Source organism: Sitophilus oryzae, unplaced genomic scaffold, assembly GCF_002938485.1.
Source record: "Sitophilus oryzae breed Bouriz unplaced genomic scaffold, Soryzae_2.0 scaffold_1494_pilon_pilon, whole genome shotgun sequence".
Classification (NCBI taxonomy): domain Eukaryota; kingdom Metazoa; phylum Arthropoda; class Insecta; order Coleoptera; family Curculionidae; genus Sitophilus; species Sitophilus oryzae.
This window is the reverse complement of record NW_022146163.1, coordinates 410805-424980: the sequence shown is the minus strand read 5'-3', so window position 1 is coordinate 424980 and position 14176 is coordinate 410805. Positions and strand designations below refer to the sequence as shown.

Sequence of the window (14176 nt, the reverse complement as noted above, 5' to 3'; positions counted from 1 at the left end):
GGTAAATAATTTTCATTTTTATTGCCTCTGAATTCACATGAGGACAGAGATGAGGATATCTATGGAAAAGTAACCACAAGAGGAATTGTTACATCATTTAAAAAATGTTGGGAAGTTTATTGTTTCCCATCGAAAAGTAGAAAATGCCAATGCTGATGAACGTATTGTAATTGTGATAGAAGTAATTCCAAGGGTGAAGTTTATTATAATTAGTGGAAGTAATACCAAGGGTGAAGTTTATTATAATTAGTGACCTGTGCTTCTTTTTATATGTAGATGTTTCTGGTTTTGAGAATAAATCGGTTGAACGACACCCAAAATTTAAAGGAAGTATTTGCATACCCAGAATATGCCCATCAAGGGTTATATAGCTCAAATTTCCTTTAATGGTAGGCAATTATTCAATGCAAATTAACTTTTTAAGTGACTGAAATATTAAATAGTTTACAATATGGTACATCACTAAAAATATATTACTTTTAGGTACAATTAGGGCCCGATACATTTCAAAAAGTAGAATATTATTTTATATTAAATGAGGTATTGTACTAACAATCAATTTATATTAATAACGGAGATTAAAAAATAAGAGAATAAATAGTTCAATAATAATAATATTTTTTTATACTACAAAAACTTAAATAATATTTTTTTATACTACAAAAAGAAACTATAGAATACAACAGTATTTAAAAAAATAAATAAAAAGTGATGTTCCGGCCGAGATTCGAACTCCGGTCTCTCGCTTCCTAGTCCGACTCCTTATGCACTGCTCCACAGTAACTTGCTTAGCGATAATTCAATGACGGTATATAAACAAAAAAACAGGTTTATAACAATATCTTGACGATTTGAACTGGCGCGCGGAGCGTGCTGACCATAGGCTGACCAATAGCGCCTGTTATCACCTGTGACGTAGCGACCAACCTGCGCAATATCATACCTTGTATTCTTTGTACCATGGTTTGGGTGTCACTTAGTTACCATAGTAACTAAATAATGAAGTCGACCAAAAATCGAAAAATACATTTTAATTATTTGATTTTCAAACACAATTTGGTGTGGAATTTTCTTACCGAATACCACACTAGGTCAAATTAAATCCGGACATTTTTCTCGCTAATGAATATTTTTAGAAAATTATATTTTGAAAATATAATTTTCAAAATATTCATGAGCTCGAAAACATTTCCGGAAATAGTTTGACCTCTAGTGGTATTACTAGTGAAAACATTTGATATACTAATTTGTTGATATTTTGCTATATTTATACACAGCGAAGAGAAAGGATAGAGTATCCAAAATTTAAATAGATAATTTTTTTTTAGTTTCGCAAAGTAAAAGAATGTACAGGGTGTCCCAATTTAGTTGAAATTATACGGTATCTCCGTTATTCGTGAATATAGAAGGGTGCGGGTTGCACAAACCTGTCCCACTTTTTTGTCAAACGGAAGATGCCGTAAACAAAATTTTCATGGCTCTCTCCGTTTCTGAGCTACAGGGTCTTTTTGGCAATTTTGCAATTTGGGACACCCCCTGTATCTCTGTTATTGTTAAAGTTATCGATAAGGTGAAAACTGTTTATTGTAGAACTTTTTACATAGAATACAGTGGCGTAGGTTGACGCTGTTATTCTACGAAAGGAATATTTTTAAAAATATGAACTAAAGTTATGTTTTCTTTAAAGGGAACACCCTATATATTTATAAATTATCCTCGGAAATTTTAAATTCTTGAACCTTGTATCGATATATTCTTAAATTAATTTTCTTGGAACATGAGGTTCCAAGTTTCTTATGTTTTCATATTGTTTAAAAAAACTTTATTTAGTCTATAGACAAACGTTTCGGCTAACAGTACAGCCTTCATCAGTGTTATACAGGGTGTCCCAGAAATAAGTGCAAGTATTTTAAGGGGTGGTAGATCTCGTTAAAAGAAACACAGTTCCTCTTTATCGTTTTTCAAATAAGTCCAAAATAATGTAGTTATTTTACTTTGAAAAATTCCAAAAAAAAAAAGATTTTTTGCTAAAATTTTCAGAACGACTGGATCTTTTCTGGATTTTCTTTCTTGTAAATTTAATCTAATACCTATGTTGCCATATTATCAAGAAATTATGTTTTTTTACCTAAAAAGTAAAAAAAATCTAATAAATTTTTCAAAAAATTTTGAATTTTAATTTTTTTTTTTCGCAAAGAAAACGTCATAGGCGTGTTTCTGGGGTTGAATTATACTACCAGTTAAAATACTTGCACTTATTTCTCGGACACCCTATATATCATAAAAGAATTTACAAAAATTAACAATCCAAAAACAGACAATCTATTACAGCACAATGACATGCTTGTCTCTAAAGTGTTTCGAACAATATAAATTTGTGCAAGAAAAATAGAAATACAAAACAGTTTGTTTTAAATGCCATTTTGAAACCGATTTGCGTTTACCGACATTGGTTGAACATTGGCTGTATCGTACGCACACTACTACTTACATATATTTTTTTTTTACTTATAAATTATATGATCTGGCGCTTGCCATAAGCTTCTCAAGAATATAGGTATATTACTCTATGTTTATTTTCACTATTTACTGTAATATTTAACTTATTTAATAATATTAAAAGTAATAAATATCTCTATTATGTTTGACAAAAATATCTTCGGATAAAAAATCCACGTTTATGTGTTGAACATTTATTCGTGTTAAACATAGAATAAACAACAAAAATAAAAATTCTTTTATAGGTACTGAACATACTGAATATGTCGTATGATTGAAAAAAGTCGTTTAGTTGGCTTGGAAATGACGATTATTGACATTTACCAAAATATTTTACATATGAAATATCAGCGATCTTCATTTCCAACCCAACGCCGTTCTTTGTTTAATCATATAATATTATATTAAATTGTTTAATGATAGAAAACCCGTATTATTAACCTACTGTACCCAAAGTCCGTAAATCTACGGATTAATCAGTAGTTGGCAACACTGTCTCCGGCAACCACTCACTCTGCCGGCTGAAAGCAAAACTACGGTACAGTATTCTCTATCCGCTGCGCTGTAAACATCCGTAATAATCAGCGGCGCAGAGCTAAACTAAATCTCTGAATTCTCGGACAGGTTGACGGTAATGCCAGCTACATCTCGGACAGATTTTGTGCCATGAAATCGACCATAATGTTGCGCATCTTCTTCTTTCTTCAATCAATGCTATAACGTTTCGCTTTAACTGTAGCTATAAATTTTGTACCAAATTGTTATCTGTCGACATTGGGTATGTTGACTCTGTTAAGTACGTCAACGAAGTTTTGTTGCGTCAACTGTTAAATAGTCGACGTTATTAGTGATGGGATAACTCGAACGGTAATTCGCTCGAGTACTCGATTATTGAAATATTCAGAGCGATGAGCGATGCAAGTGACGAGTTACGAACGACGAACGCAAGCGATCCTAGAATGAAATAAATTAAAATCCGATTTTAATGTGACATACTCGATACAAAGCCGAGCGAATTTTCTACATACATTGCAAGTAGCAAATTTATACGACCTTATCCATTGCGTATCTGTGTGTGACAAAATTTTACGACCTACGTCCGACAATGTTTTAAACTAAACTAAATCAAGCGAATTACTCGTCGCTTGCTACTTGCCACTTGCCATTCATTACCGAAAGAATATGTGACCTGCGCACGCAACTTACCGCTTGGCATTACCAGTTGCGAGTACAACAAGCGACGCACAGTAGGCAATATGTCCAAATCAAGTTGCAAAAAATAACATCCACAGTTAGCATTTATGGTAATAACATTAGATTGGAAACATATTAGTTAAGAGGAAACCACATAAAACTAACAAAAAGACATATTCGGAGTCTCTTTCGAGGGGCTGTAAAACGAACTTTGCGCAAAACCTACATTTTCAGTTAATTTGTGTCCAATAACTACCTTTTTTCTACAATTTTTTAAATAGTAGGCATTGCATTCAAGTGACACAGTATTATAACAATTGAATCGGACGACCTTAGCTTGCTGTCAATAATTATTGTGAAATTGTCATAAGGTGTTTTACGTAGATTCCCGGTTGCGGTAAATTTAATGTCAAGGTAAGTAAAAAAGTATCTTTTATTTTGATTTTTTGGATAAAAACTAGGTAAAGGTCAAAGCAGAACATAATCATTTAAGGTTTTTTTGATAGTGGCAAATATTCTATCTTAGAAAAGTTAAGTCAAAAAAATCGCAAAAAATCGCAACATTAAATTTATTGGAAGCGTAAGCCTCCATGCGTATGTGTATAGTAAGATCCTTTATGTGGATACTTCTCATAAATTCATTTTTATAGTAGCTAGAGCTAGAGAAGAACTTGAAATATAAAGTCACGTAATTTTTCGCAAGATTTCCGAAGAGGTATGTCATAAATGTCAAATGACATTTTTTGACAAATTGGCAAATTTTGACAGCACCTAATTTTTTAAATTAAATGAAATGGATTTTTCTTTCATATTTAAAAATGTGCACTTCATGACCATTGCTTCCAGCTGTTATAAAACAAAATATCAGTAAATAGTAGGTGGTAAAATAAAATTTAGATATTTTTAGTTATTTTTAATAGGTATAAGCTCTATATTCTATCTTATATCTATATTTTCTAAATCGTCATTGTTTAATTCTCAGAATATTGTTACTTATTTAAAATATGATAATAAAATATTGAACCCAAAGAAACCCAACTTATTCAAATGACAAACAATCTTGAATAAAAGTTCGATTGGATTAGTATACTTAGGGTTTTCTTTTATACATTGACACCCCTTTATCTCTTTTATTTGACGTTTCCGAAAACTGTCTCAAATGAAAATGGTTTTGAATAAATTTGCCAAAAAAATCTATTTCGCATATACAAAGTGCTTCAAAAAGTCTGGGCATGGTTCAACTATCTTATTTCAAATTAGGTATAGGCTATGCTACATAAAAATAGTAATAAAAAATTGGGTACTAATTTGAAATAAGAAAGTTGGGCCACGCACATGATTTCTAAGGCATCCTGTATATGTAAAGAAGACTGTTTTGAAAAATGTATTCGAGACCATTAAACTTTTATTCAAGACACTTTTTTCGAAAACGTCGAATAAAAAAGATACAGAGGATGTCAATATATGAAACAAACCCTGTATATGCCGGAGGAGTAATAATTGCTCAATATTTGTCTGTTTCATCTTGGTTCTGCCAAAAATCGTAGAAAATCGATATTCTTACCGCATTTTGGTAGCTGTATTAGTCAAAATTTGATTTTTCCCCATTTTATGAATCCCCCCCGCCACCCCCAACCACTCTCAAGTCAGCCAAAACTAACTGGATTCACGGGCTACTGGCATAGAATGTTTTTACCAAATTTGAATGAAATTGTACAAAAAAAGAATTTTCTTCACTTCGCCTTACTATGAAAGGATACGAAGTTAGCTACTTTAAAATAAAACATATACCTATATTAATTTAATATCAAATATTTATTTATGCAATACTTAATTACTTTGACAATAAAAATAAATCACATTTTTTTTTAAATTTTACCCGGAAAAATAAATATAAGGGAAATTAAAATAACTTTGGTTGCATATCATAATACGACCACCAGCAAACTCCATAAGACGACGCATGGTGTCATTGATGACGTGCAACAAAAGTTGTTTTCATTTACCTTATAATTAAAAAAAATATCACATATAATAAAATCAGTCTTGTTTGACAATAAATCTAGAATCTGTGATTGAAACTAATTCCAACACGTTTGTCACCGGTGTGACTGCCTCCCCAGCCTCCGACATGGCGGTCAAATCCTCCTCCAACATTTAGTGTAGATGGACCGTTTGACCATACTGGTACTTTGGCGTCTACACTAAAATCGTGTCCATAGCCGTTGGCATGTCCGTATTTTACTTGTGCGCCAGATCCTGTAAATTAATACAATTATTTGCTAAAATAAAACAAGAATTTTCAATAATGCCTTAGAGTTCAAACGCACTGACAATTTGGTTATTAAATTATTATTATTACTAACTCCTAACCAAACTAAGTAGACATCAAAACAACTAAAGGCAGGGATTCAATTGTCAGTCTCACTAATGAAGTATGACTTTTGCTAAAATATTTGAATGTAATTAGTTGGTCCAAATATCTGTATGTCGATGATCTTGTAAGTATAAAATGTTTAAAACAAAATTACACCTAGTTGATAGAGAAATATGAGTTAGGAAATACTATGATGCATCAATAATGATGAAAACCTCGTAGACTGTGGTTCAGTCAGTAGGTATTACGCAAAAATAAATAGATTAATAGTGAAACTGAAATCCAAGAATAATTTTTGGAAGTCAATTATTTCAATATTTCCTAAGACTTGGAAAACTGAACGAAAAATACATTCTCAAACGTTCAAAAATAATTTAATGGATCAGAAATAAAATAAAAGTAAGGGATGTTAGAAGAGAAAAAGCAAAATTAAAATGGAACTTTGCCGTTCACAATATCAGTCAAACGGACGATCGATTGAACAAATGCATCATAAACTGGAGGCCCTGGGAAAATAAAAGAAGTAGAGGAAAACCTCAGATGTGATGGTCAGGCGATCTGATGAAACATGCAGGCATCAGATGGATAAATATGGCGACAGACAGAGAAGAATGGAAGAGATTTGTGGAGGCTTATATCCAACGATAGACAAAAGCAGGCAAAATAGATAGATAAATAGATTCAGACAAAATAAAGTGAAAAAAAGAACTAGATTTGACTTTAATTTGAAGTTTGAATGTGATATCGTTTGTGTTCATTATTTTGTTCAGTAACATGTTTAATAACATCGGTGAAACTGCGTTAGGAAGACTGAAGGGTTAGCCTTAAGTTAAAACTTAATACTTATTTTCCACATAAATTGACATGAATTTAAGCAAGCTTACCATTAGGATTCACAACTCCGATAACTCCTCCTCCTTGTTTGCTGTTGGCACCTCCACCACCATACCATTTGGGTTCTTCTCTGTAACAAAATACATGAATATTTAAGTTTAATTCCTTGTTACTGTTAATAAATAAATAAATAAATAAATAAATAAATAAATGCCTTTATTGTCAAAAAATTTTTCAATTTGTGGACAAAGGTAAACTAACAAACAAAGTAAAAAAAAACAAGGTACACAAACAAACAAACAAAAGATAATACAAAACATTATACAAATAATATTGTCAGTCTTATTGTTAAAATAAACATATATAAATGTTTACAATGTCAAAGAACAAAAAAAATTAAAATAATATTCAAAAATATTTAGCCAGTTTATAGCAAAATATCAATGACCTCTAAATAAATTAATTTCGATGTCATTAGTAAATATAGCAATAGCAAACATTAGACCAGTGTTTACAAGATCAAATTCGATTTTCAAAATATAATTCATTTACGGCGTAGAAAGCCTTGTCTAGTAAATAAGAGTTCAATGCTTTGCGAAATGAAAAAAATGATGTTATGGATTTGATTTCAAATGGCAGGTGATTGTGCATTTTTTTCGAGTTGTATAATATTGAACTTTTAACTAACTCTGAGCGTGGGGTAGGTAGATAAAGATCTTGCTCCGCGTTCCTGAGTGGATAAGTGTGAGATGGCCTTTCTTGAGAAGCTGATACATGTTTACGTATTAGGCAAACGGATTCAAATATAAATAAGGAAGGAAGAGTCAATATTTTTAATTCTCTAAAAAAGCCCCGGCAATGAGTTCTGCTGTTTAGTCCCAGTGAATATCGAACAGCTCTCTTCTGGAGCTTGAAAATGCGGTCAAATTGAGCCGCACAACACGTACCCCAGAATGGAAGGGCATACCTGAGGTGCGACTCAAAAAGTGCATAATAAACAGTTCTAGCCACTGACAAGTTAAGCTCCTTAGAAACAGACCTTAATGCAAAACAGGCAGAGCTCAATTTTTTCGACAAAGCTTCGATATGTATGTCCCATTTCAGAGAATTGTCCACAACAAGCCCTAAGAATTTTACGGATTTTACGACGTCAATGGTGGTGTTGTCAAGTACAAAAGGCTGCAACGAGTTTTTATACGACAAAGCCTTAGTTTTAGAAATGTTGAGACTCAGGAGGTTCGAATCGCACCAAGATTTAATGGTGATTAAGTCATTTGATATAATCCTATGAAGTGCCGCGATGTCCTTGTTGCTCCAAGTGAAGCTAGTGTCGTCCGCAAAAAGACATATTTTGCCACTGATGTTTATGTTAGCAATGTCGTTAATAAAAAGAAGAAACAAAATAGGGCCTAGTACTGAGCCTTGTGGTACTCCACATTCTATTGGCTTGCTAGAAGACAACGTGGTATCCACCCTCACAAGTTGACTTCTGTTGTTCAGATACGACTTAAACCATTCGAGAGATGATCCCTGAACCCATAGTGCTGCAGTTTATTAATTAGGATCTTATGATTTACACAATCGAACGCCTTAGAAAAATCACAGAAAATTGTTGCTGTAGAATGATGGTTGTTTAGGCTGGAGTAAACTTTATTAAGGAGGGAAAACATAGCGTCATTTGTGGACTTGTTGCTTAGAAATCCAAATTGATATTCAGTAAGTATTTTGTACTTAAACAGAAAAGATACCAGCCTGCTTTTAACCAACCTTTCTATGATCTTAGATAGCGTTGGAAGGAGTGCAATTGGGCGATAGTTAGAAGCTTCATCTTTGTCTCCTCCTTTGTGCAGTGGAATGATTATTGCCGTCTTAAGACATTTTGGAAAAATACCATTTTGGAACGACATGTTTATTAAAGTTGTTAGGTGATTCAGAGTGCTTTCTGGCAGATTCAAAAACATTTTTAAAGTTAGCCCGTCGGTCCCAGAAGAGGATTTATTTTTGATGGTATTAATTGTACTGCGAAGCTCTTCAAGAACTACGGGCGAAAAAAAGAAACTGTGTAAGTTTACATTATCATTAGAGAGATAAGAAAGTGGATCATGAAGAGGACATATGGTATTAGTTAAGTTTTTCGCTACATTTACAAAGTAATCGTTAAGGTTCTCAGGCGAGGTAGAGATATTGCTAGACGAAGAAAAGCTTTGTTTCTCAACTCATTCACAATAGACCATGTTTCCTTAGCAACATTACCAGAATTGACTATTCTCCTATTATAATAAAGGTCCTTAGCGGCTCTTATAGTCTTATGATAAATTTTTGTATAGTTTTACGTAATTGTGGAAGAAGAGACTGTCTGAGAATTTTTTTAAGTGAGATAATGAACGCATGTTTTTAGAAGATATGCGTAGACCTTTAGTGGTCCAAGGTTTATTATGGTTATTTTTTATAGGCCTAAGAGGAAAGGATTTGAACGCTAGACTGGTTAATGTTTTTACGAAAATAGAAAATTCGGTGTCGACATCATAAGAGCTAGTATCCCAGTTGGTTGTTTTACATAAGTGGCCGAACTTTTGAGCATTCTTTTCTGAAAAAATACGGCATAATTTACGAGGGCATTTTGATTTTGGACTTTATCGAAAATTCAGTTAAAACTGCTTCATGATCAGAGAGACCCGAGCTAAAGACGTTGCAGGCGATGGAGTTAGGATCAAAAGATGACACAACATAGTCTATAGTACTAGAACTGGTATTGGATATTCTGGTAGGTGAGCCTACATGCATGGCCATTCCAAAAGAATCAAAATGGACTGAAGAAACTTCTGAGCAGCACATACACTAAGAAAGTCAATATTAAGATCACCACACAAAATTAATTTGCTTTTCAAGGGCAGGGACTCAAGCAAGCTTAGTAGATTATGACAGAATAATTGCACGTCAGAGTCAGGTGTTCTATAAATACAAATAATGTAAAGGTCATAAGCATTATGGTGGACAATGGAAAATTCGAATACTTTTTCAGATAACAAATCATTGTACCTAGTTACCTCGGAAAAGTCGTTGTTTAAAGACATTATCATAGTACCTCCATGAGAAAAATTTGTTCTATCAAATCTGGCTACTGTGGTATAATTTTTAATAAACACAGGCTCATCAAAATTCAACCAGTGCTCAGTTATGGCAATGATATCTGGAAATTCAAGTTCTTCTAGTAAAAGATATAATTCATCTGTAAACGAAGCTTGGCTTAAGGATGTTGAGGTTGAATTTATTATGGTTCCCGGCGGCCACATATTTATGTCCTTAAGCTGCACCAAGTGACACCTCTTTTGCACTCCAATTTTGAAATCGGAATGGGAACTGTCCTTATTTTTCAGCATTGGAAAGCATCTGATGAAGTCGGTGGTTCCTAGTTTTTCTTTAACATAGTGCGCAAGTTGATTCGCTGTGTAAGGAGGTGGAATTCTGGACACCACCACATGATTCCAGTCTTCTCTTATTGCGGCCTTAGGAGGTTGCTATGACACTATTTTGGGTGAAACTATTTTTTTTGGCGAATCTATAAAAGCTAAAGTACTATCTAAAGTACTATTTTGGTGATCTATAGGGCCCGTCTGCGTTGAAATGGATTTTTCCGCTGCATATTATGATCTGTACAGGTCTTATCCCTTGTAACAAGCTTTTCCAATGTGAGCGACATTTGTTTAACGCTCTGCCTAAGGTCAGCCATTTCCTTCGCCATTTCTTCCTTAGATGGGTCATGAACTTGGACTTTAACAGACCCATCATGGTTGTCCATTAAAATTGATGATAAATTGAAAGTGTCTTGCTTTATCTCATTTATAGACTTAAATAAGGATTCTTGTGTGGTATCTGATATCCTGGATATGTCATCAATTTTCTTGAGTAAAATTTTCCACTTGGAATCGTGGTCACTCAGCATGTCATACATTTCAGTTATGACTGGAAAAATGTCAATATTTTTTTTTAAACAGAATCCTAGTGCTTCGATGATTTCTGGTTGGACCTGGCATTCTTGAAGCTGTGTAATTCTATCATGAACATATTTTAATGTAGGAGAATCGCAGACAGTGCAGAAAAATCTAACGTTGTGGTACTTTTGTTGACATAGCACCTTTGTTGTTGCCTTATCCAGTCCTGTACAGGTCATACAAATACTTCTTCGACACTCTCCACTACAGCGAACCTTATAACTGTCCTTTTGGATTTTTTGACAAGAGTCGCACTTAAATTCAGCCATAATAATGTAAATGATTAATAATATTAATAAAAGTCGATGACAGCTGAATAAAATTCGGAAGTATAAACAAGCTAAAACTCACGCACAGCGGAAACAAGTACGCCGAAAAATTATCAATTAATGTTACAAAAAACTAACACAAGTAAACAAATTCAAGTTTAAACGAACAGTGAACTTTGAGTTGATTTCGGGTCAGGAACAAAAACAAGTCAAATCAAAACAAAACAAAACGTTCAATAACCGGCAGACAAAACGCACGATCGGTAACACAACCTTCTCGTACGACTGCTAAACTGTTACTGAATACAATACAATATGTTAACTATTAATATTATAACTATTAATATTATAATAATTATATTAATAATATTAACTATTAATATTATAATAATATATAAAATATAATTTAAGTATTAACTTAAATATATCGAGACTAAAGAAGAAAACATTCGACCAATGTGTACACCAGTCATGATCTATGCATGCAAAACCTGGAACGAAATTTGCTGGGAATAACCAAAAGAGACCGTAAAAAAATATAGTGGATACGACAAAAGACCCAGGTAATTTGAAAAGTAGTAGTATGTTTGTTATATTATTTAGAAAACAGCTGCTACATTATTACCATTTTTGGAAGCAATTATCATATCTCTTATCAATGTTGCTTCTTAACAATATACAGACCGGACCACCGTAGTAGTAACATAGGCAGAACCGGACGAATTAGCGTATACCCGTCCACCGGGTAAAAAGCAGGCGAAAAAATGCGATAAAATAAAAATAGGTAGATATATGTGATAAGAATGTTTCAGAATTTGTATTTATTCGTGTTTTAATAGCCAAAACGAATACATAGATTCTCGCGACCGTTCTCGTGTAAAATTTATTTTTTAAGTAAAATAATGGATGTTTACGAAGTTCGTGAGAAAATTCAAATTGTAAAATGGTATTTCCAAAATAGGTCTTTACCGTTTTAGCAAAATAAAACACTAAATCACCACAATACACCAAAACACTTTTACTTTTACACTGGACGCGCGTTTCGCTAACCATGTTGAAACGCGCGTCCAGTGTAAAAGTAAAAGTGTTTTGGTGTATTGTGGTGATTTAGTGTTTTATTTTGCTGTGTAACACCAAAGGTACCAACCCTTAATTGTATTTTACCGTTTTAGTCAAACCGTTTAATTAGTGGACATAGAACTATTTTGTGGTCCGCTAGATAACCAAATCTTTCTCCCAATGATTTCTTTTTTCTCCCAATTTTTCTTTTTGTGGGGTTATGTAAAATCCAAAGTGTATGGTCATAATAGGGCTAATAATCTGGATGAGCTTCAAGTAAAAATACGAGAGGCTTTCCAAACTATTAGCCCTAATATGTTAGCCAATGTCAGACGGGGATTTAACGACCGCCTTGGCTTCTGCCTAGCACAAGAAGGTGGTCTTTTTGAACACTTGTTATAACTTTTTTTTTATTTGGAGTAATATTTTTTTTTTATTTTATTGATGTATTTTTTAATTTTGGAAATGAGTTTTGGGTTTAGAGAATTTATTTATTTTTGTTTTGGCTTCTAAACACCCTCAAATAATAAATATTTAAGTATTTTTATTTTAAATGTTACCTTAAGTGAAGGTAAACACTTAAAATGAAAATAATAAATACTCGGCAGTCCTCGCGTCGTATTCCTAGTCTGTCACGACCGACCCGTCCAAGCACAACTGCAACTGCGTACTGCCTGACCAGCCGACTAGCCGGCAGTGAATCTAGAGTACGAACGCAAATCGGGTAAACGTAAATTCGTCTGGCAACTTGCTATGTTACTAGTAGCCTGGTCTTCTCTGTATAATGTTCCATGTTGACTAGTAACTACCTAGTCAACATATTCAATTTTTGTTAATGTTGAAATGTATTGATTATTTCGATTCCAAATACCTTGAGAACGGTTGCTTGTAGCGAACTTGACTTAGAAACCTTTTTTAAGTACAAATCAAAATGTGGAAGAATATATATTTCCCTCAGTAGAGTAATAGAAGAAAGGATGAAAGTTATTATTCTTGAAAACAGTTAAAAAAACCATTTAGTTGAAGTTGAAATCAAATTCCTCATACGAAAAAAAATCCAGATACCAGTTTTAATCCAAATATCGACGTCAGTTCAGAAACTATTTAGAAAAAACCGAAATAAAAATAAAATTTCTACACACTGTATCTAAAACGAAACATTTTAGGACAAGAATTTATACGAACTGTTTTACTTATTTTTATCTGCATAATATGTTGCCAAAATTAGTCGATTACAATTCGGAGCGCCCTGTATATTAAGTGATCATAACTTTTAGTGCAACTTCAAACTAAAAAATATATTGGTACTTGATAAAAATAATATTACCTTTTCTGTCGGCTTGAAATCGGAGTTAAAGAATAAACTTGGCCATCTTCATCCTGAACTATTAAGGACTTGCAGCTGGCAAAAGCAAAAGTAGCTACCAGTACCAATATTACTGCGGATTTCATCTCGACTGAAGTTTCCTGCAAAACTTGGTAAATGAATTGAAACTAGATACTCTCGAGTAGAGATCAAAGATTTTACTGACTTCTCAGGTGCATCTCGGTCCCGTTTTATAGCGAGTTTCTTCGCTATTTTGTGTAGTAAATTACCGCGGCCAGAAATCCCCTGGCTGGGTGTAGTGGCATCAAACTAACGGCGGTCACGGACGGATCGCACGAACGGATAACGTTTACGACTTAATAAACGTATTGTGTTATTCGGTTCAAACCGTGACGAAGATTTAATTTTTTTTAATTTTTATTTTTTTACGAACTTTTTTTAGTATTTACAAAAAAAAATGATAAATATATTTTAACCTAATTCACAGGGCGTAAATAATTAAGTGAGGAAGACAAGGGGAGATATTAAAAAAAAATCATATAAAACTTTACGATTTAATGTTTCTCTAAAAATCTATTTGTTTATACAGGGTGAGTATTAAATAAGTGCAAATATTTTCAGGGCT

General features: G+C 33.1%; 1 protein-coding gene across 1 annotated transcript; it reads right to left on the bottom strand.

The window, feature by feature from the left end:
* Positions 1–5485: 5485 nt before the first annotated feature.
* Positions 5486–13764, bottom strand: LOC115877463. The gene is made up of 3 exons (XM_030893617.1): positions 13552–13764; positions 6955–7034; positions 5486–5952 (listed from the first exon to the last, which is right to left on the bottom strand). Exons 1-3 carry the CDS (start codon positions 13674–13676, stop codon positions 5756–5758), a joined length of 402 nt encoding a protein of 133 aa, XP_030749477.1. The 5' UTR covers positions 13677–13764; the 3' UTR covers positions 5486–5755.
* Positions 13765–14176: the final 412 nt, after the last annotated feature.

Coding starts and splice junctions, on each gene's coding strand:
- LOC115877463 (XM_030893617.1), bottom strand. CDS start 13,676: ATGAAATCCGCAGTAATATTGGTACTGGTAGCTACTTTTGCTTTTGCC. Junction 7,035..13,551: donor ATTTCAAGCCGACAGAAAAG/GTAATATTATTT, acceptor ATTTTGTTACAG/AGAAGAACCCAAATGGTATG. Junction 5,953..6,954: donor CGGAGTTGTGAATCCTAATG/GTAAGCTTGCTT, acceptor ATTAATTTACAG/GATCTGGCGCACAAGTAAAA.